The 21,524-nt window shown below is 36.2% G+C and overlaps 1 protein-coding gene across 3 annotated transcripts in view; it reads left to right on the top strand.

The window, feature by feature from the left end:
- Positions 1 to 21,524, top strand: part of FAM185A (family with sequence similarity 185 member A) — an 83,191-nt gene that overhangs the window by 16,013 nt on the left and 45,654 nt on the right. For 2 of the 3 annotated variants that reach the window (XM_050782774.1, XM_050782775.1), the window contains exons 5-6: positions 9,924 to 9,965; positions 15,145 to 15,240. In XM_050782774.1, the coding sequence (XP_050638731.1) occupies positions 9,924 to 9,965; positions 15,145 to 15,240 (138 nt within the window). The remainder of the gene's footprint in view (positions 1 to 9,923; positions 9,966 to 15,144; positions 15,241 to 21,524) is intronic. The other variant, XM_050782776.1, reaches the window with a different exon arrangement.

Genomic DNA, 21,524 nt, shown 5'->3' with positions numbered 1-21,524 from the left:
GCATCCACTACAGTTATATTTATTCATTCATTTGACACATTTATTGACCACCTACTGTGTGCCATATTTCCAGGCACCAAGGGTGCAAAGTTGGGCAGGAAATGAAACCTGTCGTTAAAGAACTCAGAGTAGAAGGATTAAATACACTTTCTTATTTTCTCAGTCACTACCATCGCCTTTGGGATGTGACTTCCCACCTCATTTCCAGTGGTCCATTATCACCCTGCCTCAATGCAATGAACTCTTTTAGTTGTTTCTCACAGCTTCTTTTGTAATACTAGTACAGCAATGAGAAGGAGTAGGGGAAGGGAATATTTAATCCAATTTCAAATTATGGTTACTTTCACAGAAGTAACTGTAGAAAAACTTCCATGATCAGCCTTGCTTTCTCCACCTAGTCCTTGACCCTCACTCTGCTTTGTTTTTTCAGCATATACAAGAGAGAAATAAGACAGGAAACCCCTCTTCATTCCATGGACACACCCCAGTGCATCGACTTTTAAAAAATCACTCTTCAGGCACATCTAAGTTTCTTGCCTTCCTCTCCTCTGTCACCTCTATTTCCATCCTTGTCCTAAGGGATTATTGCATGAACATGCGTTTGGAGTTTGTAGTTTGGGGTTTGGGATGGGAGCGGTACAGGAAAGTAGGCAGTGTTTTAGTGTCACGTCCTGGTGGGTGAAATTAGTCATGGCTGGTGAAAGTAAGTCCCAGTTTTCTAGCTCCTGGAATTTTTGTGGGAGTTATTTCTCCCAAGATCTTCCCAACCTAGAACTCTGGATATATATTTCAATGAATTCTTTGTTCTAAATGCTGATGGTTATATAACACAAATTAGGTATATATTTTGGCTATATTTAAATAAACTGGCTTGAGAATCTTAAAACTTGTTTTTACGGGAAAATATATTGCTATTTCTAAACATCTGACTTACAGAAAACAAACTGAGAATATATGTATTCTTGTCCAGGATTTATTTACTTTAGCTTCTTTTTTTCTTATAAGCAAGGCTTAAACTAATTTTTTTCCAGATAGAGCAGGAAAAAAACCCCAACATATAGATGTTGTAAAAACCATGTATACACAAATATAATGCAGTAACTTTCTTTTTGGTAGATTTTAGAATTTGTGCCTACAAACTCTACTTGTAGAGTAGTGGGTGGGTGGGAGGTTGAAAGCAAACATGTATTGAGTGCCTAAATTGGCCAGCCCCTTTTACTTAATCAACGATTGGCTGTTTACAGATGAGGAAAACTAGACTTAGAAATGTCTAATTGTTTACTCTCAACTCCACAAGTTAATTAGTGGAATAGCAAGGATTTGATCCTAGTTTCTTGGCTTTCTAGGAGAGGTTTTTAAACAGTGAACTTGATTGCAACCCCAAATTCCATCATCACTTTGAGGGCTTCCTGGCTCACTCTAGAGATGTTTCCTCCAGGAAGACAGTACTATAACACAGATGCACTGCTTCAGCTATGTTCTACATTATAACTTCCTTGAGTTTCAGGACATTTATTGTGCTTTATGACCGAAAATGTAGATGTTCCATACAGTGTTTAGGCTTAGCTCCATGGTGGCATTCAGGAATTGGACTCCTTTCATAAAAGTGATGGTGCTGTCTTAAGTGTGTGGCTTCTAAGTCTTCCATGAAATGAAGCAAGAGCATGAAATTTATTTTTTGTCTGCATTTTCAATTTTTTTATATACCCTGATGACAAGGCAACATTTAACATACTAGTGCATAACATACTAGTGCCGAGTACTTAGAGCATGCCCGTTAATGAGGAAAAGAGTAATGAAAAGAGCAATATATCTTTCCTGGCCTTGTAAGTTGATTCCTATATTTAGAGAAGAAAATAATTTATCCTAAGTGTTTTTTCAAGTGAAATTTTTAAGTATAGCTAACTATATTTTATATGTAAGATTTTATATATTTTATATGTCAGATTTTATATGTAAGATTACATATTTTACATGTAAGCTAACTATATTTTATATGTAAGAAACTGAGTAAGCTAATTGACTAGTCATATTTCCTATTTGTACATCTGGTTGAATCACATCTATTAAGTGTGTATGCCTTCTACAGAATAAACCAGTTTATTCATTGACTTATTAAATATTCACTTTCTGGCGATGGGAATCTAGTGGGAGAATAGGTCCTTGGATAGCTTGTGTTTAGATGTAAAATTTTATGACAGTTTACTATCTTGATTTCCTTCTAAATCAAAAATTAAATTTGGTTTTATATGAATAATATTTTATTAAATTCTGATACTTGAATATTGATACTTTTTAAAGAATACTATGCATGTATAATACATGCATGTACTTATATGTACTCTACAAAATACATTTTAAAATATAAATATGGTATCCTGACTCTATTGGAGACAATGAAAAACTTCCTTGAAATGGTTTGCCAGGATTGGTTTTATTTATAACCTATAATTTAAACAAATTGATTTGATTAAGATATAAGAGTGTTCATGTTACTTGTTTTCATGCATTTTAAAAACCTATGTTATGATTTGGAATAGTGATTAATGAATAAAACTCTGTTTTAAATATTTAGATTTTCTATGTAACTTAGGCTCTATTTTAAGTTCTTTGGAAACATATCTTGCTAGATAAATTGCTGAGTATTAGTTCTCTCATTTTCTCTGCACTTCAAAAGTCCTTTGTTCTTCAAAGATTTGGCATACATGCATAAACTTTTCCTTTAGTAACTACTTTTTTATTTTTGAAATTTTCAAGAAGTACAATTTATATGAACTGTACGAAACACAGGTGATAACTTTTGATAGCACTCAAAATTTCAGAAGAAATGTCCCAATCTGCTTTAAGAAGGACTTGTAGTCACTGATAAACTTATAAATCTGCTTTGTAAACTTAGAGAGTCAGAAATAATATACAATTTTAAAACACGGAAGCTTTTATTGGATTAAATAGATGTTTTCATGATGTTCATGAAAATACTTTATTGAAATTCTAGTATTTATTCCTAGCCTAGGTCATTATGAAGTTTTAATTTAATTATCATTTTGATACTTAATTTCAAATCTGGACACATACAACTTTTTTTTTTTTTTTTGAGAGAAATCTCACTCTTGTCCCCTAGGCTTGAGTGCAATAGCTCAATCTCGGCTCACTACAACCTGCGCCACCCAGGTTCAAACAATTCTCCTGCCTCTGCCTCCCAAGTAGCTGGGATTAAGGTGCCTGCCACCACACCCAGCTAATTTTTGTATTTTTAAATACAGACAGGGTTTCACCATGTTGGCCAGGCTGGTCTCGAACTCCTGACCTCAGGTGATCTGCCCGCCTCAGCCTCCCAAAGTGCTGGGATTACAGATCTGAGCCACCGCGCCTGGCCACAACTTTTTTATATGAAATACTAGAAAGGAATTACAGCTTTTTTGTGTGTGGTGCAAACCATGTAGGTTTTTCAGGGTTTAGACCTCTGACCCAAAACATTGATATTTCCTACAGTGTCTGTCATAAGTGCAGCTCCTTAGAGACATTCAGAGACTTGACTTTTCCTGTAAAGGTGATGCTACCATCCTGTTTGTGACTTCGAAGTCTTCCTTAAAGAATGAGAAAGCCTAGAGGATCATGGAAGAAGTTTCAGAAACCAGGCCTAGAAGTGCATATATTACTTCTGCCCATAGATCTTTGGACAGAATATTTTAAAATGGCTTTATCTAACTGCAAAGGCTGAGATACGTAGTTTAGCAGTACTCTTAGGGAAGAAGAGAGGCACACAAATAGTAATGGGCACTGGCAGTCTCTATCATATATTTATAATTGCTCTTTCACAAATGTCTATATATTCCTTCTCTTTTCACCTCTGTGATAATTGGTATTCTCCAGGATTTCATCCTTGTCCTATTGTTCTTTCTCTACATATTTTCCTTGGGCATCTTGTATACTTTTGAGTCTGAACTACCCTTACAAGGGTGTTTCAAATCTGATTATTCAAATCTATGTCTCTAGCCCCGACTAATTTATACCTCCATCTGGCAGGTAGACATAGCCATTTGGATCAACATTTCTAGCTTTTTCTCCTTCTTTCCCAGTCCCTGAATGTCATCTGTAATGTGTCCTCTTTCCTTATTTTCATTTGCTGTTTCTGATATTGCCATGTTCCCAATTCCCATGCTATAAACCTGGCAGTGGTCTTAACTTCCTGTTTCTTTCTCATCTCCTACATCTAATCAACTACCAAGTTTAGGCACGTTTCATCTCCTAAATAGTTCTTCAGTCTATCTCACCTTTTTCCTGCTAATTTCTACACTTCTGTTTTAGACCCTTGTGACCTCTTGCCTTGATATTAGCAATAACTTTGCCTCCAGCTTTGCCTTCTTCAGATTCCATTTCTCCTCACTGCAGCTAAAGTAGTTTATTAGTGATGCACATTGAACATGTCATTCTCTTACTCAGACCGTTTTCTACTGCCTTAATGACGTGCCCAACTTCCCTTTTCCCTCTTCTGACTCCATGCTTTGTCTCCAGAGTTATAGTCTTTTTTCCTATACACATTTTTACCTGTTTTATAACTCTGAGTTCTTGATCAGAGCCTTTGATCATACTGATCACACTGTTTATATTCTGCCTGAAATGCTTTTCCTAGCTTTTTAAAAATCTTCTTGACTTTTTAAATCTTTCAGTCCTCAGCTAAAGCATCTTGCCTTATCTCTGGTTTTCTACAAATCCTTGCCTAATCATAAACTCCTCAAGAGCAACGATTATGTTTTATTCATCTCTATATTCTTAACATTTAGCACTGTGGCTTGCAAATACAAGTGTCTGCCTTTCCACCTCCCCACCCCTACCCACCAAAAAACACAAAATGACTTAATCTCTAAGGATACTTGATTACTCTGTTTGGATTATAAGAGTTATATGTGCTTTAACCATAATCACATTTCTTTTGGTGAAGAAAAATAAACCAATGTTTATCTTTAAATTGATTACATATTTTTTTCCTCTGACCATGCTAGAATGAAAGGTTACAAGCTAAGAAAAACTATCTATTTTCTCAAATACTGGGATTTGTGGAAAAGTTATATAACTTGAGAGTAGGGTAAGCACACATAGTTATTACAGACCATCTGGTGTCTGCTTTATTGGAAAGAAACTTTTACTAAGATTTACTCCTCTCAAATAATTAATTTATTATTTTCAGTGATATGAAGTAGGTGAAACCAAAATATAGAAAATTTTGCTAATAATGCCCATTTTATTGCTTTGTGTACTTTTAAATATAATACTTTATTCCACTATGCATTTGAGGCAAGGCATCCATTTTGTGTTTTCTAATGACTTTAGAATATTTCTGTTTAAGGTAGAGATTTTCTAAATATTTTGATATGAGTTGAAAATAAGTTTTTGTTTACTGTTTTATTTAGAATTGACAAAAATATTTTGAAGTGTATAACTATATAGTATATAACTATACAGTATTTGAAATGATTCCTTAATTCCTTGGGTTTTTGTTGTTGTTGCTCCATTATGCTTTTAGTATACAGTAGGACTCTAACATTCATGAAGAATGTTATCTGAGACTCTATAGGTCCCACTATAATCAACTAACCCTCATTTCGTATAGATCTAAAACTTCTATTTTCTGGTTCAAAGAATCATTATTTTCTCAAGACCTCCTCACTTTTGTGACAAGCACTAATGATTGGCCTTTTAAAAAAGACCATACTTTTATTTAAAAAAATAGTAAATTTTTACTGCATTATTAAAGACTCTAGTGTAAAACAGTAAAGCTCCATTGCCTTGATGAGTGGGTGACTGGATTCACTAGCTAAATGACTGTAAAACTTTATCATAGTTCTTTATTAATAAAGTTACAAATATCAGGGACCTGTCTGCTTCATCTTTTATTGTTCAGGAGTTAGAGCAGTGTCTTAGTCTGTTTTCTGTTGCTATAACAGAATACCTGAGACTGAGTGATTTTTAAAGTTTATATATTACAGTTCTGGAGGCTGAGAAGTCTGAGGTCTAGGAGCTGCATCTAGTGAGAGCCTTCTTGCTGATAGGGGCTCTGCAGAGTCATGAAATGGCTCAGGCTTCACATGGAGAGAGGCTGCATGAGAGACACCCACACTGGCTCTTATAACAGACCCACTCTTGTGATAGCTAACCTACTCCCTCCATGACCCATTAATCCATTGATTCATGAATGGGTTAATTCATTCATGAGGGCAGAGCCCTTATGACTCAATTAACTCCCAAAGGTCCCACCCTCACAGTATTGATGCAGTGGGGACCAAGTTTCCAACACATGAACTTTTGGGGGAACATTCAAACCACAACAAGCAGTAAAGAGAATGCTGAGTATGGAAACACCCACTGTCTCACACTAGGGGAATCTCCTTAAAGCATGGTTTTCTTATATTTTTATCCATCTTGAAATTGTTCACTGACATTTTTGGTGTAGGATAGTCAGTAGACTTAGCACTCTGTGGTTCTACCACACGTTGCTCTTTGCCTACTTTTCCAAACTTTTTATTTGTTCACAAAATAATTGTGTTTACTATGTACTATGCACTGCGCTAAGTTCCCAGATATGAAGCTAAATAAGAAAGATGTGATTCCTGTCCTCATAGACTTGCCTCATTGCTCCAGCCTATCTGATCTGCATTATTTAAACATAGTATGTATAGCTCTGCTTTTTTACATTTGCTTATATGATTTATTTTCCCAGGAAATGTTTTTTTTCTCAGCATATTAACATTTTACTCACATTTCAAATTTCAGCTCAAGTGATACCTTCTATATGACTAAACCTCCCTGTCCAAGCTAGGTCATTTTAGTCTCTTTCCTGTAAGTGCTGTGGCACCTGAGTCATGCTGTCCACTTAGGATATTAAAATTATTAATATATACTGATTTTTAACTTTTCATGTGTGCATCTTTCCAGATATTCTATGAGGTTTTGGATAGCCACTGTGTCCTCTGGCCCTCCAATGATTCATGTCCTTCCTACATGCAAAATATACTCTCTTCCTCCCAAGGTTCCCAAAAGTATCATCCCATCATGCATCAGCTGAAAGACCAGAATCTCTGCATCAAAATCAGCTCCAGGTGAAAATGAAGCTCCTCAGGTGCGAATCTGAAGACTGATGAACTAAAGAGACAAATTGTCTACCCACCCCCTAAACATACACACACACACACACACACACACACACACCACCTATACACCAAACAGAGTGGACAGGCATTAGATAATGACTGTGGACTTTCTTGTTGAAATGGGAGGCACAAAGGAGTCACTGATCCATAGTGATTTTTTCAGGTGGGCAAATGTTAGAAGTTCTTTTATTAGATCTCAAGGCCTGGGAATAATTCTTCATGGTTCTAGGTTTCGACCACTGAGCTCTTGGTTCCACCCTCTAAGTCATTCATCCTTTTTTATGAAATGTAGCACATCTTTACAGTTGAGTAGTTTTCTCAGTCTGCTTCCTGCTAGTAGAATTCTGAGGCTCCAGTGGTCTCATTTCACTTTGTACTGTCACTGTCCCCTTCAGTCCAAGTTGGCAATATTTACTGATATAATTGTCTCAAAAACTTTGTCAGTCTTCTGTGAATCTCACTGGCTTTCATTCCATTGGACAAAAGCCACATCCAAAAATCTTTTCAAAATATGGGTTTCTGCAGCAATATTGAGGTTAATGCCCTCCAGCTTTCTAGGTCTATTTGATTGAGAGGATCTGTGAGGTCTTAATCTTTTTAAATTTTTTTTTTTTTGGTGTAACTGATTAATACCATGAGGTACCACCATCTTTCTGGGGTCTTAACAAAAGGTTTTAGAGTCACCCCTTCAGATTCATTTATAGGCCATGTTCAAGCAAGTGGGATCTAATTAAATGAAAAAGCTTCTGCACTGCAAAATAAATTATCGACAGAGTAAATGGACAACCTACAGAATGGGAGAAAATATTTGCAAACTCTGCATCTGACAAAGGTTTAATATCCTTTGTTCCTTTGAATCTTCAAGGAAGTTAAATCAATAAGCAAAAAACTAATAACCCTATTAAAAATGAGCAAAAAACAGGAACAGATACTTCTCAAGAGAAGACGTACAAGAAACCAACAAACATGAAAATCTGCTCCAAATCACTAGTCATCAGAGAAATGCAAATCAATACCACAATGAGATATCATCTCACACCAGTCAGAATAGCTATTATTAAAAATAAGTCAAAAAACAACAGACACTGGCGAGGCTGTGGAGAAAGGGGAAAACTCATACACTGTTGGTGGGAATGTAAATTAGTTCAGCCACTGTGCAAAGCAGTTTGAAGATTTCTCAAAGAACTTAAAACAGAACTACCATTCAACCCAGCAATCCCATTATTGGATATATATCCAAAAGAAAATAAATCATTCTTCCAAAAAGACACATGCACTCAACATGTTCACTGCAGCTCTATTCACAATAGCAAAGACATATAATCAACCTATGTGCCCATCAGTGGTAGACTGGATAAAGAAAATGGGGTACATATACACCATGGAATATTATGTGGCCATAAAGAAGAATGAAATTATATCCTTTGCAGCAGCATGGATGCAGTTGGAGGCCATTATCCTAAGTGAATTAACACAGGAATAGAAAACCAAATACCACATGGTCTTACTTATAAGTGGGGGGTAAATATTGGATAATCATGGACATAAGGATGGCAACAATAGAAACTGGAGTCTACTAGATGGGGGATGGAGGGATGGGGCAAGGGTTGAAAATCTATTGGGTACTATGCTTAGTACGTGGGTGATGGGACCATTTGTACCCCAGACTTCAGCATCACACAATATACCCAGGTAAAAAACATGTACGTGTATCCCCGAATCTAAAATATGAAAAAAAAATAGTAATCCTATAAGCTTCAGTACACAAACCAAGTTTTTATTCATACACAAATATACTCCTTGTTCATATACTCACAGGAAATATGATGGTATATTAGACCTTTAGATGGATTTTTGCAATCAGGTACATCTGGCTGTTGAGTAAATGAATCCAGTGCCTTTTTTGCTTTTTCCCAGATACTGATATAAGTTGGTATTCATAAGGTATGTGAAATGAGATAAAATGAATTTACTGAAGATTAATTCTGAAGCCAAAGTTATTCCTTTACTTTTTAGTGTAGTTTTGGAATTATTTTAGAAGAGATAACATTATTGCTTATATTTTCAGTAGAATAAATATGAGTTCCTGATTTTAGGAATACTTATACATACAAACACACATATGAAGAATAATCCTACTACTTTTGGTATTAGGGGAAAGGGGCTGGGAAGAATGGTTGCAATATTCCATACCTATCATGAGAAACATATTTTCACTAAGACGGAAACCTTTGAAGCTTCTTTGTTCTGTTTTGTTAGTCATACCTCCATGTATTCATTATTTGTATCTCAAACCACTTTAATTCTTGGCCCAGAAACTACTTTAATAGACATGGCAAGTGGCCTGAAAAATAAACGTAATTCTTTTTTTCCATACCATATTTTAGTGTTACTTGGTTGAAAACTTGGCTTTGTGTGATCTGATAAATACATTGATATTTAGGTTGAAAATGTATAGTGATTATGTTTCAGTAATTTTTTTTCACTTATGGGTTTTAGAAGTATTGTTTTTCCTCTGTGCCAGTAGGTATGGTGATTTGTAATTATGCTATAAAAGCTTAAGGTTTGGTAGTAGAGAAAGAAGGTTTGCAGAGGTACCTAAGGCTAGTTATTTCAGAACTACAGCTAAATCTTTGACTGGATTTGTGATATTGGGAAAAATTGCCCACAAAAATAACATTGTAGATATTCATCCATGTTTTAGCATTGCTATGTATCACAGTTCCTTTCTAGATTGTCTCTAGTATATGAAAGTATCTTTTTCTTTTTTTGCAGGTAATATAACATTACAAAGCAAGATGGGTAACATCACAGTAGGTACGTGCTAAGCTACTAGTTCATGTATTTTGCCCACTTTTAAAAATAGGTATATTTGTGATGACTTTATTAGAATAAATGAAGTCTACAGTTTAACTGATGAACTTGACAGGCTCACAAGTCAAATATAGGCAGAACTAATGTACTAATTATGTCCACTCGAAAAAAATTGCCTGAGCTAGTATTAAGAAATGTCTTATATTTCTTGCTAAACTTCTCTGAAAAAAAAGAAAGAAAGATCTTATAAATTTCTTGAATTCTTCAAATATCTAAATTAAGTCTTTGAAAGAAAGATATAAATAATGTCACTGTTTATTGGTCTCCAAATGTGTTAACATTTGAAGACAACCTTGTGAATACCAATAACTAGTTAGTCAACATATATTTACTGAGTATCTGCCATGTATTAAGAATTCTTTTAGGTACTAGGGAACATGTTGGTCAACAGGACATAGTTTTTGTGTTCAGAGACCTCACTTCTCTGAGCCCTGGGAAGAAAGACAACAAGCATATAAATAACAAAAGGTAATTTTAGTTTGTGGTAAGTACAATGAAGAAATAAGAATGGGTAACTGAATAGAGATTGGGGAAAAGAAAGCTACATCAGTTAGGCAATTGGGGGTGGTCTGGAGAGGGTACATTTAAACTAAAGCCAGACTAATGACAAAGAGTTATGTAAAATTCTGGATACAGGGCTCCCGAGATAGAGGAACAGCAAGTGCAGGCCTTGAAAATGGAAGTTTATTATTTTCAGGGGATAGAAGGCTGGCTTATGGGGAAAGTGGTAGGATATGAGGTAAGTAAGACTAGATCTTAGGACCTTGGAGACAGGGCAAGAGTTCAGACTTTATTCCAACTATAACAGGATGTTAGGGAAGTGATATATATTTATATTTTAAAAGAACAACCTAGCTGTTATTTCATAATGTACCAGAAGGGTTCAGAAGTGAAAGCAGGCTATTAGAAGGCTTAATTTGTTCATTCTACTGTTAATGGACACCTGGGCTATTTCTAATTTTTTGGCAACTGTAAATAAAGCTGCTATGAATATACTAATGTAAGTCATTTTAGGGATTTATATATTTTTTTCCTCTTGGGTAAATACTTAGGTGTGGAATTGCTGAGTTGACTAGGTAGGTTCTGTGTTTAACTTTATGATAAACTACCAGACCTTTTTCCCAAAGTTCCACTTTATACTCTCATCAACAATGTATGAGAATTTGAGTTGCTCCACATCCTCATCAACATTTATTATTGTCAGTTAAAAAAATTTTTTATATCACCTTTTGTTGAAAAAACTTCCTTTCTCTGATGGATTACTTTAGTATCCTTGTCTAAAATCAAATGACCATATAAGTGTGGCTCAATGTCTGATCTCTTGCTCCTAATTCATTGATTTGTTTGTTGAGCTGTATACCAGTGCCACAATATCATGATTACTGTAACTTTGGTAAGTCTGTAAATCAGGTAGTTGAAGTCTTCCAAATTTGTTCCTTTTAAAGATTGCTTTGGATATAATAGGTCCTTTGATTTTCCAGTCAATTTCTACCAAAAAGTACAGTTGTGATTATGTTTGGGATTGCACTGAATCACATTGAATCTTCCAATTAATGAACATGGTAGGTAGCTATTTCTATTTATTTAGATCTTCCTTAATTTTTCTCAGCATTGCTTTGTAATTTTCAACGTAGAAGTCTGGCACTTAGTTAAATTCATTTGTGTTTTTAACACTGTTATAAATGAGACAGGTTTTAAGACTTTGCTTCTAATTGTCTACTGCTGATATATGTAAATACAAATGTTTTTTGTTTTTTTTGTATTTTTTTGTTTTTTTTTTGAGACGGGAATGTCACTCTGTCTCCCAGGCTGAAGTGCAGTGGCGGGATCTCGGCTCACTGCAAGCTCCGCCTCCCGGGTTCACGCCATTCTCCTGCCTCAGCCTCTCCAGTAGCTGGGACTACAGGCGCCCGCCACTACGCCCGACTAATTTTTTTTTTGTATTTTTAGTAGAGACAGGGTTTCACCGTGTTAGCTAGGATGGTCTCGATCTGCTGACCTCGTGATCCGCCCGCCTCAGCCTCCCAAAGTGCTGGGATTACAGGCGTGAGCCACCGCGCCCGGCCCATATATAAATAATTCTTATATATGGACCTTGTATTTTGTGACTTTGCTAAATTTATTCTTTCTAATAGTGGTTTTCTCGAATCTAGAATCCTTTCCTAGCTGAGTAGACATTTTCATCTGTACATATAGTTTTACCTCTTTCTTTCCTATCTTTATTACTTTAATTTTTTTCTTGCCTTATCCGACTAGCTATGAACTTCAGTATAACGTTGAGTTGTAGTGATGAGAGTGTGGTTCCCTGCACTTGATCCCTATCCTCGTCCCCACTATTAGGGGGAAGGCACTCACTATTTTACCATTAAGTGTGATGTTACCTATAGATTTTTAACAGATGCCTTTTATCAGATTGGGAGAGTTACCTTTTATTCCTTGTTTGCTTAAATTAAGTTTCTCTTTTTTTACTTTCTTTGGTTGTGACTTGAGTGTTGAATTTTGTCAAATACATTTCCTCAATTTATTGAAATGATCATTTTTCCTTTAGTTTATTAATATGGCCAAATATACTGACTGATTTTTCTTTTAAATTTTATTTACTTATTTATTATTTAAAAAAATAGAGACAAGGTCTCACTTTGTTGCCCATACTGGTCGCAAATGCCTGGCTTCAAGCAGTTCTCCTGCTTCGGCCTCCCAAAGTGCTGGAATTACAGGCATAAGCCACCACACCTGGCCCTTTCTTTAAAATATCTATCATTTACTCAGTGCCCATGTTCAAAGCACTGAGCTAAACACATTACAATGTAGATTTATTTTGGTTTCTTTTGTGTTTTTTGTTTTGTTTGGTGGTTTTTTTTTTTTTTTGCTTTTACTGTCTTTATTGAGACATAATTGACAAAACCATATATATTTAAGGTGTACATGCAATATGATGATTTGATATACATATATATTGTGAAATGATTTCCACAGTCAGTTTAGTTAACATATCTGTCACTTCACCTCATTACCATTTTATGTGTATGATGAAAATTTAAGATTTACTCTTTTAGCAGATTTCAAGTTTACAGTACAGTATTGTTAATTACAGTCACCATGCTATACATTAGATCTACAGGACTTTCTCCCAGATCTATAGAATTTCTCCATTATGTAAACTCCAAAAGAATGAAATTCTGTGGATGAAGTCTTAATTTTACTCTTGATAATTAATTTTGGTTGTGATAATTTGTGTTAAACAAAAAAATAGGGCTTGTTTTGCTACATAGTTTTAAAGTATCACCGTTGCCTTCTTTTTCGAAAACATCTTGAGTTTTCATTTTTTTATTTTTTGACAGCCTCCAAAGGATAAGCCATTATTAGAGATCAGTACAAATAACATGAGAATATAATTACTTTGTGGCTTAGGATATAATTATTTAGCTGTCATTTATTTCTCATTTGGAGGGAAAAATAAATGAAACTATTGTTTATGAGCCACATAAAAATTCCATGTTTTTTTTTCCCCTCCTTGAGAAAGCGAGAAATCAAACTAATGTTTCAGCTATTTTACTTTGTTCAAACTGGAATAATACACACCTTGTATATTGCACTTTTCTTTTTTTTAGCATAATGTAATTTTTACTTGGCTTCTTTTAGGATGCAGTAAGAGGTTTAAAAAGGAGTTCTGTTGGTACATAAGCAGTGAAATGTTCATTTTGTCCAGCTATTCTGTGTCATTTATTTCTAGTGGTTTCATTTTCCAACGTCAGTGTTTACTTTTGACACTTGAAAACTAAATAAATTGAATCTGATAAAGGGCATTTTCCATTATAGATTGGAAATAAATTATTATAAATGATATGGGAGCCAGATTTTACACAGTTTATTCCAAATTTATTGTCTTTGTTTGAAGTCAGTTAATATTTTTTTAAAAGAAAAATGTTGGCTCCTTTCTCTCTCTCTCTTTCTCTCTCTCTCTCTCTATATATATATATACACACATACACACACACACACACACAAATGTTTTCTTTCTCTGTTTTGTAGAAAGTATATTTTTGGCATAGTTTTCACCACACTCCCTACTTTGTTTCCACTTTGAAGTAATAAAACCTCCTGATAAAATATGCTTTTTAAGAGGCTTCTCTAAAAAGAATATGCTTTGGCCTTCTCCAGGCAGTCAGATAGAATACTAAATTAAAGATTCAATTGCCATGGGAGAAAGAGAAGAAGGAAAAACCACTTAGTACTGACTCTTCAAGTTCATTTTCTTACTTATTTCTGACTGTTTTCACTTGAACTTGAAATACTGGTTGATTGAAAAGTGGAGTCATCAACAACATAGGGAAATTTGAATGTCAAATCAGGGTTACCTTTATTATTTTCTTATCCACACTTAACGATACCTGTTCAATTCCAGAAACTTGAAAAGAATTATTAGATATAAACAAGCTATTCTTCAAATTATTCCCTGTCCTTCTGCCCCCTAAAGAAATGCAGCAAGCCAGGAACAGTGATTTGTGTCTGTAATCCCAGGAGTATCACTTGATCCCAGGAGTCAGAGACCAGCCTGGGCAACATAGCAAGACCCTGTCTCTACAGAAAAAAAGAAATTCAACAACTTTATGTAGAGTAATCTTTTACTATTAGGAGTACTTCTTAGTATTAGCAAATTTGCTACAAGGAGAAATTATAAGAGGTTTTGATTTTTGTTAGCCTTGCTACTGCTTGTATGTGACTATACATGAGGTAGAATTCTTTGGTAATTATTGAAAGTTTACTAAATGTGTCAACATGATAAAAAACTAAAAATATCCATGGTGCTTAGTGGTTTCAGGATCCATTACTTGCAGACTCTCCTTCCTATTCATTAAGTTTTAGAGTAAATGTTTAGAGATAAGTTATTCAGGTTAATGTAGATATAGATTTTTTAATTAGTTGTCCAGTTTAATAGATTTCTAGATTTCTGATACTGTTTACGTTTAAGTGCAAACAATGGCATTGTTATGAGGAAATACTAAACCTTGCAAGATTCTTAGCCCCTTATCCTAGTGCTAAAGCAGAGCCTTTTGTTTCAAGTTTATAATTCCATTCATCAAGTAAGAATGATTTTACTTATGGTTTTTCTTCTTCCTAGATTCATCTTCTGGATGTCTAAAAGCCTCAGCTCATCAGGGTGCTATAGATGTTTATGTCAGTCAACTGGGGACAGTGGAATTGAAATCCCATAAAGGTTAGTGAAGGCTAGTGAACTGGAATGTTTTATTTTGACATATGATGTAAGGAAGGTTTATGTAACACTCAGGAAACAGATGGTCAAATTATCTATACTGACATAGTGATTTCAAGAAAATATCTTCAGATAGAACCTGATTTAAAGGCACTGGTCTGCTGGCTCTCTAGACCAATGATCTTTACAACTTTTGGGATAGATAGCCATGCAGACTATCTTTCTCTTTGTAGTACAAACAAAAATGAGTATTTTGACTGTTGTTACGGAATTTTAAAATGTTACTCTGTGAATTTTTTAGTTTAATCTATTCTGAAATAGAATAATCTTTGAAGGAAAAATGCTGCCATACACTCTTTTGGGAGCTTTTCTGCCAGCCTGTAAAAGGAACTTCTCAGGCAATCAGTATAGAGTAACAGTTTTCAAAGTGTGATCCTTAAATAAAAGTATCACACAGGAAGGTCCTCTAAAGTGATTATTTAGTCTCTTAAAGTATCAAGACTTAGGATATGTCTCTATCATTTAACTTCTGACACAACTTATTCTGAGTCCAACTCTTTCATTTAAAATGGTATACTTTTCATCTGAAAGCTAAATATGAATTTGTCTGTTCTTCTGCACACATGGATGTACACATACGTGTTGACAAGTGACTTGGGTGAAGTAGGCTGGCCATAGGGGCTGAAGTGGCTTGGCTGCAGAAAGTTAAGAACTGTAGCTCTGTATAAAAAAATTTTTTAAATAGTCTAGAAGCTCTTGCATGTTGGCCAGATGTTTAACAAGGAAAATATTTCCTCACAGAGACTGATTGTTCCTGCTATTAGTAGTTTCTTTACCATATTGATTTAATAGTTTTTTTTTAATCCATCTCTAGAATTTGTCAGTGTGAAAACTGCAAAACACAGAGGTCTGAAACCTCAGTTATTGCTGATACACTGGTGTGATTTCTCAATATCATATTTTCTCCCTTTAAAATAGGATAAACTTATGTCCTCACTAAATCTAAGAGCTTTAGGTAATACTCTTCAGGGTAAATTATAAATGGCATGTAAGTTATATAATTGTACTCCGTTATTACAAAGATCCAAGGAGAAAAGGGATATATTGTTAATATAACTAGTAACAGAGTAGGAACAAAGTTTTGAATAAGCAGCTCTTACATAAAAGTAATTTAATGTTTTGCATGGTAGGCAAAATAAAACAAACAGGAAACTGTAAAACTTTTGAAGATTGTTAGTCTTTATTCACTTAAAATATTTTTTAGTATTATTTGAAATAGTATTTGAAACTATTGAAATAGTATTTGATGTTGCAAATTTTGATTAAGATTACAGTTTTATGTTTTCTTCTACTGGGACCATGTTACTGGCAGAAGCTTAAAGACAACTGAAAACAAAGATTTCTGTCTTACTTCAGATCTCCGAATTCTCAATACACTTGGGAACAGTAACTTTTTAGAGTAATGGAACGTTATTCAGTAACTCTTTCTTAATGGTTAGCAAAGACATCTGGAATCCATTCCAACTCTGCCACTGTCTTGCTGTAGGGTTCAGAGCCAGCCACTGGAGTCTCTTAGGTCTTCACCATTTTGTGATGTGGAAAAATATATAATGCTTGTTTTCTTTCACCTTATGAAAATTAATATAGTGACCTTCTTAATTCATTCAGAAAGGCTATGCTTGGGCCTGGGAGTCACACCTGAATCTGAGTACTGACTTTTCCACTTAACATTTTGTCCTTGGGATAAATCACTAATTTTAAAATAATATGCCTTCAATAAATGGTGCTGTTAGTTCACATTTGAATTTTTAAGAGGATAATACTGATGTCAACCATGAAGAACTTTATGAAGTGAAAAGAGGTTAAAGAACACAACAAGAGCTCTCCTTTCTAAAAAAGTTAGTGTTAAAGACTGGATATTAGGAAGGTTTTCAAGTCATGAAAATTCTTCATTCACAAACAGTAATGGAGTTTTGGTAGTGGTGATTTTTGGTTTTTAAAGATGTGGAGGGAGATGGGGTAGAAATCTTTGTGTTGCTTAACATTTTTAAAGATCTCAAAAATCTAAGATCATGTTATGCATTTAAGAACAGAGACAAGTGTTCATAAAGTTAGTACACTTGAAACTTCATACATTTAGAGATATCAAGCGCTACAAAAAAAGTTTTTTAAATCCATGATTTTCTACTTTTGAAAGTATGTTTGGTAGAAAAACATATCTTCTATTTATCCTGAAATCTTCCAGGGTTGTTTTTGTTTTGTTTTTTCCTAAAGCCCTCATATGTTGTTATGGGAATCTCCTGTCTGTAGTTTACATTTGAACTCTGGAAAGCAATTTGGTTTTTTGTTTTTGGTTTTAAGACAGAGTCTCACTCTGTCACCCAGGCTGGAGTGCAGCAGCAAGATCATAGCTCCCCGCAGCCTCATCAGGATCACCTAAGCTTGGGAGGTCAGCCTTCCAGGTAGATGAGACTGCAGTTGTGCACCACCACACCCAGTTTCTTTTTTTTTTTTTTGGTAGAGACAGGGTTTCGCCATGTTGTCCAGGCTGGTCTCGAACTCTTGAGCTCAAGCAATCCACCTACCTTGGCCTCCCAGAGTGCTGCAATTATAGCCATGAGCCACCGTGCCTGGCTGCAATTTATTTCTTAATAAAATAAACTAGTTGTAGTGATGTGCGTTGTTCCCTAATTTTTTTTTAGAACAGAACAGTTCATCATGCTTATCTCAAACTTCTAGATCCAGTTAGGAAGACTAAGAAATGACTTAAGGAAGCTTAAGCTGATGTTAGCCAGATTGGAAGGAAAACTGTCACCCATAAGTAAATGCATCCTAAACCCCATCCTGACCATCTTAGTCCACAGAGATGGGTTAATGCTTTATGGCAGGGGCCTTTTGCCTACTTTATTTAATGAAAAACAGAAAGAAAAACTTCTGAAATAGGAGTGTGTTGGTGAATTTACAATGCAACCCTCATAATTGTTTTGAAAAATGATTCCATACCTAACAGAGTACTTTTCCTGATTTACTCCTTTAGAAGCTTGAATTACAGCCAGGTTGTATGGAAATTCAGGTTGAGTGTCTTATCTTATCCAAAAGCCTGTAATATACTCAAAAGAAATATTAGTGAGTTGGAATTCAAATAATCCTTTTCTATTGTTATTTTTTGTTACACACAAGACATATCTGAAAGCACAAGAGCTCAGTGTTCTAGTTGTGTTATAATGATGAGGTCACAAGTCCTGTACTATGATGGGATAGCAATGTGTGAAATACCATGGTGGTTAAAAGCATGGGCTTTGTAATAATTGAGCTGAGTCTAGGTTCCAGCACTAGCACTAGTGAGAACTTGACAAGTTCTTATCTATAAAATTGAGGTGATAATAATACCTCATGGGGGCACGCCCAAGATGGCTGAATAGGAACAGCTCCAGCCTCCAGCTCCTAACATGAGTGACACAGAAGACAGGTGATTTCTGCATTTTCAACTGAGGTACCGGGTTCATCTCACTGGGGCATGTCGGACAGTTGGCGCTGGTCTGCGGGTGCAGCCCAACCAGCGAGAGCTGAAACAGGGCGAGGCATCGCCTCACCTGGGAAGTGCAAGGGGGAAGGGAATTCCTTTTCCTAGCCAAAGGAAACTGAGACACACAACACCTGGAAAATCGGGTAACTCCCACCCTAATACTGTACTTTACCAAGGGTCTTAGCAAACGGCACACAGGGGGTTATATCCCACACCTGGCTCAGAGGGTCCCACACCCACGGAGCCTCCCTCATTGCTAGCACTAACTGCAAGGTGGCAGCGAGCCTGGGGGAGGGGCACCTGCCATTGCTGAGGCTTAAGTAGGTAAACAAACCACTTGGGAAGATTGAATTGGGTGGAGCCCACCACAGCTCAAGGAGGCCTGCCTACCTTGGTAGACTCCACCTCTGGGGACAGGGCATAGCTAAACAAAAAGCAGCAGAAACCTCAGCAGAGGTAAATGTCCCTGTCTAACAGCTTTGAAGAGAGCAGTGGATCTCCCAGCATGGAGGTTGATATCTGAGAATGGACAGACTGCCTGCTTAAGTGGGTCCCTGACCCCTGAGTAGCCTAACTGGGAGACATCCCCCACTAGGTGCAGACCGACACCTCACACCTCACACGGCTGGGTACACCCCTGAGACGAAGCTTCCAGAGCAAGAATCAGACAGCAACACTCGCTGTTCAGCAATATTCTACCTTCTACAGCCTCTGCTGCTGATACCCAGGCAAACAGAGCCTGGAGTGGACCTCCAGCAAACTCCAACAGACCTGCAGCTGAGGGTCCTCACTGTTAGAAGGAAAACTAACAAACAGAAAGGACACCCACACCAAAACCCCATCAGTATATCACCATCATCAAAGACCAAAGGCAGATAAAACCACAAAGATGGGGGAAAAGCAGTGCAGAAAAGCTGGAAATTCAAAAAATCAGAGCGCATCTCCTCCCTCCAAAGGAACGCAGCTCATCGCCAGCAATGGAACAAAGCTGGATGGAGAATGACTTTGACGAGTTGAGAGAAGAAGGCTTCAATCGATCAAACTTCTCAGAGCTAAAGGAGGAACGACATAACCAGCACAAATAAACTAAAAACCTTGAAAAAAGATTTGACGAATGGCTAACTGGAATAACCAATGTAGAGAAGTGCTTAAAAGAACGATAGAGATGAAAACCATAACACGAGAACTACATGACAAATGCACAAGCTTCAGTAACCGACTCGATCAACTGGAAGAAAGAGTATCAGTGACTGAAGATCAAATGAATGAAATGAAGCAAGAAGAGAAGTGTAGAGAAAAAGAGTAAAAAGAAATGAACAAAACCTCCAAGAAATAAGGGATTATGTGAAAAGACCAAATCTACGTCTGATTGGTGTGCCTGACAGTGACGGGGAAAATAGAAAGAAGTTGGAAAACACTCTGCAGGATATCAGCCAGGAGAACTTCCCCAACCTAGTAAGGCAGGCCAACATTCAAATTCAGGAAATACACAGAACACCACAAAGATACTCCTCGAAAAGAGCAACTCCAAGACACATAACTGTCAGATTCACCAAAGTTGAAATGAAGGAAAAAAATGTTAAGGGCAGCCAGAGAGAAAGGCCGGGTTACCCACAAAGGGAAACCCATCAGACTAACAGTAGATCTCTCGGGAGAAACTCTCCAAGCCAGAAGAGAGTCGGGGCCAATATTCAGCATTCTTAAAGAAAAGAATTTTCAACCCAGAATTTCATATCCAGCCAAACTAAGTTTCATAAGTGAAGGAGAAATAAAATCCTTTACAGACAAGCAAATACTTAGAGATTCTGTCACCACCAGGCCTGCCCTACAAGAGATCCTGAAGGAAGCACTAAACATGGAAAGGAACAACAGGTACCAGCCATTGCAAAAACATGCCAAAATGTAAAGTCCATCGATGCTAGGAAGAAACTGCATCAACTAACGAGCAAAATAACCAGCTAATATCATAATGACAGGATCAAGTTCACACATAACAATATTAACCTTAAATGTAAATGGACTAAATGGTCCAATTAAAAGACACAGACTGGCAAATTGGATAGAATCAAGACCCATCAGTTTGCTGTATTCAGGAGACCCATCTCACATGCAGAGACACACATAGGCTCAAAATAAAGGGATGGAGGAACATCTACCAAGCAAATGGAAAACAAAAAAAAGCAGGGGTTGCAATCCTAGTCTCTGATAAAACAGACTTTAAATCATCAAAGATCAAAAGAGACAAAGAAGCCCATTACATAATGGTAAAGGGATCAATTCATCTCAGGAAGAGCTAACCTAAATATGTATGCATCCAATACTGGAGCACCCAGATTCATAAAGCATGTCCTTAGAGACTTACAAAGAGACTTAGACTCCCATACAATAATAATGGGAGACTAACACCCCACTGTCAACATTAGACAGATCAATGAGACAGAAAATTAACAAGGATATCCAGGAATTGAACTCAACTCTGCAACAAGCAGACCTAACAGACATCTACAGAACTCTCCACCCCAAATCAACAGAATATACATTCTTCTCAGCACCACATCTCACTTATTCCAAAATTGACCACATAGTTGAAGTAAAGCACTCCTCAGCAAATGTACAAGAACAGAAATTATAACAAACTGTCTCTCAGACCACAGTGCAATCAAACTAGAACTCAGGACTAAGAAACTCAATCAAAACCGCTCAACTACATGGAAACTCAACAACCTGCTCCTGAATGACTACTGGATACATAACGAAATGA

This window comes from Macaca thibetana, chromosome 3 (assembly GCF_024542745.1).
Source record: "Macaca thibetana thibetana isolate TM-01 chromosome 3, ASM2454274v1, whole genome shotgun sequence".
NCBI lineage: Eukaryota > Metazoa > Chordata > Mammalia > Primates > Cercopithecidae > Macaca > Macaca thibetana.
Note: the sequence above shows the minus strand (reverse complement) of the source record. Positions and strands in the feature narration are given on the sequence as shown.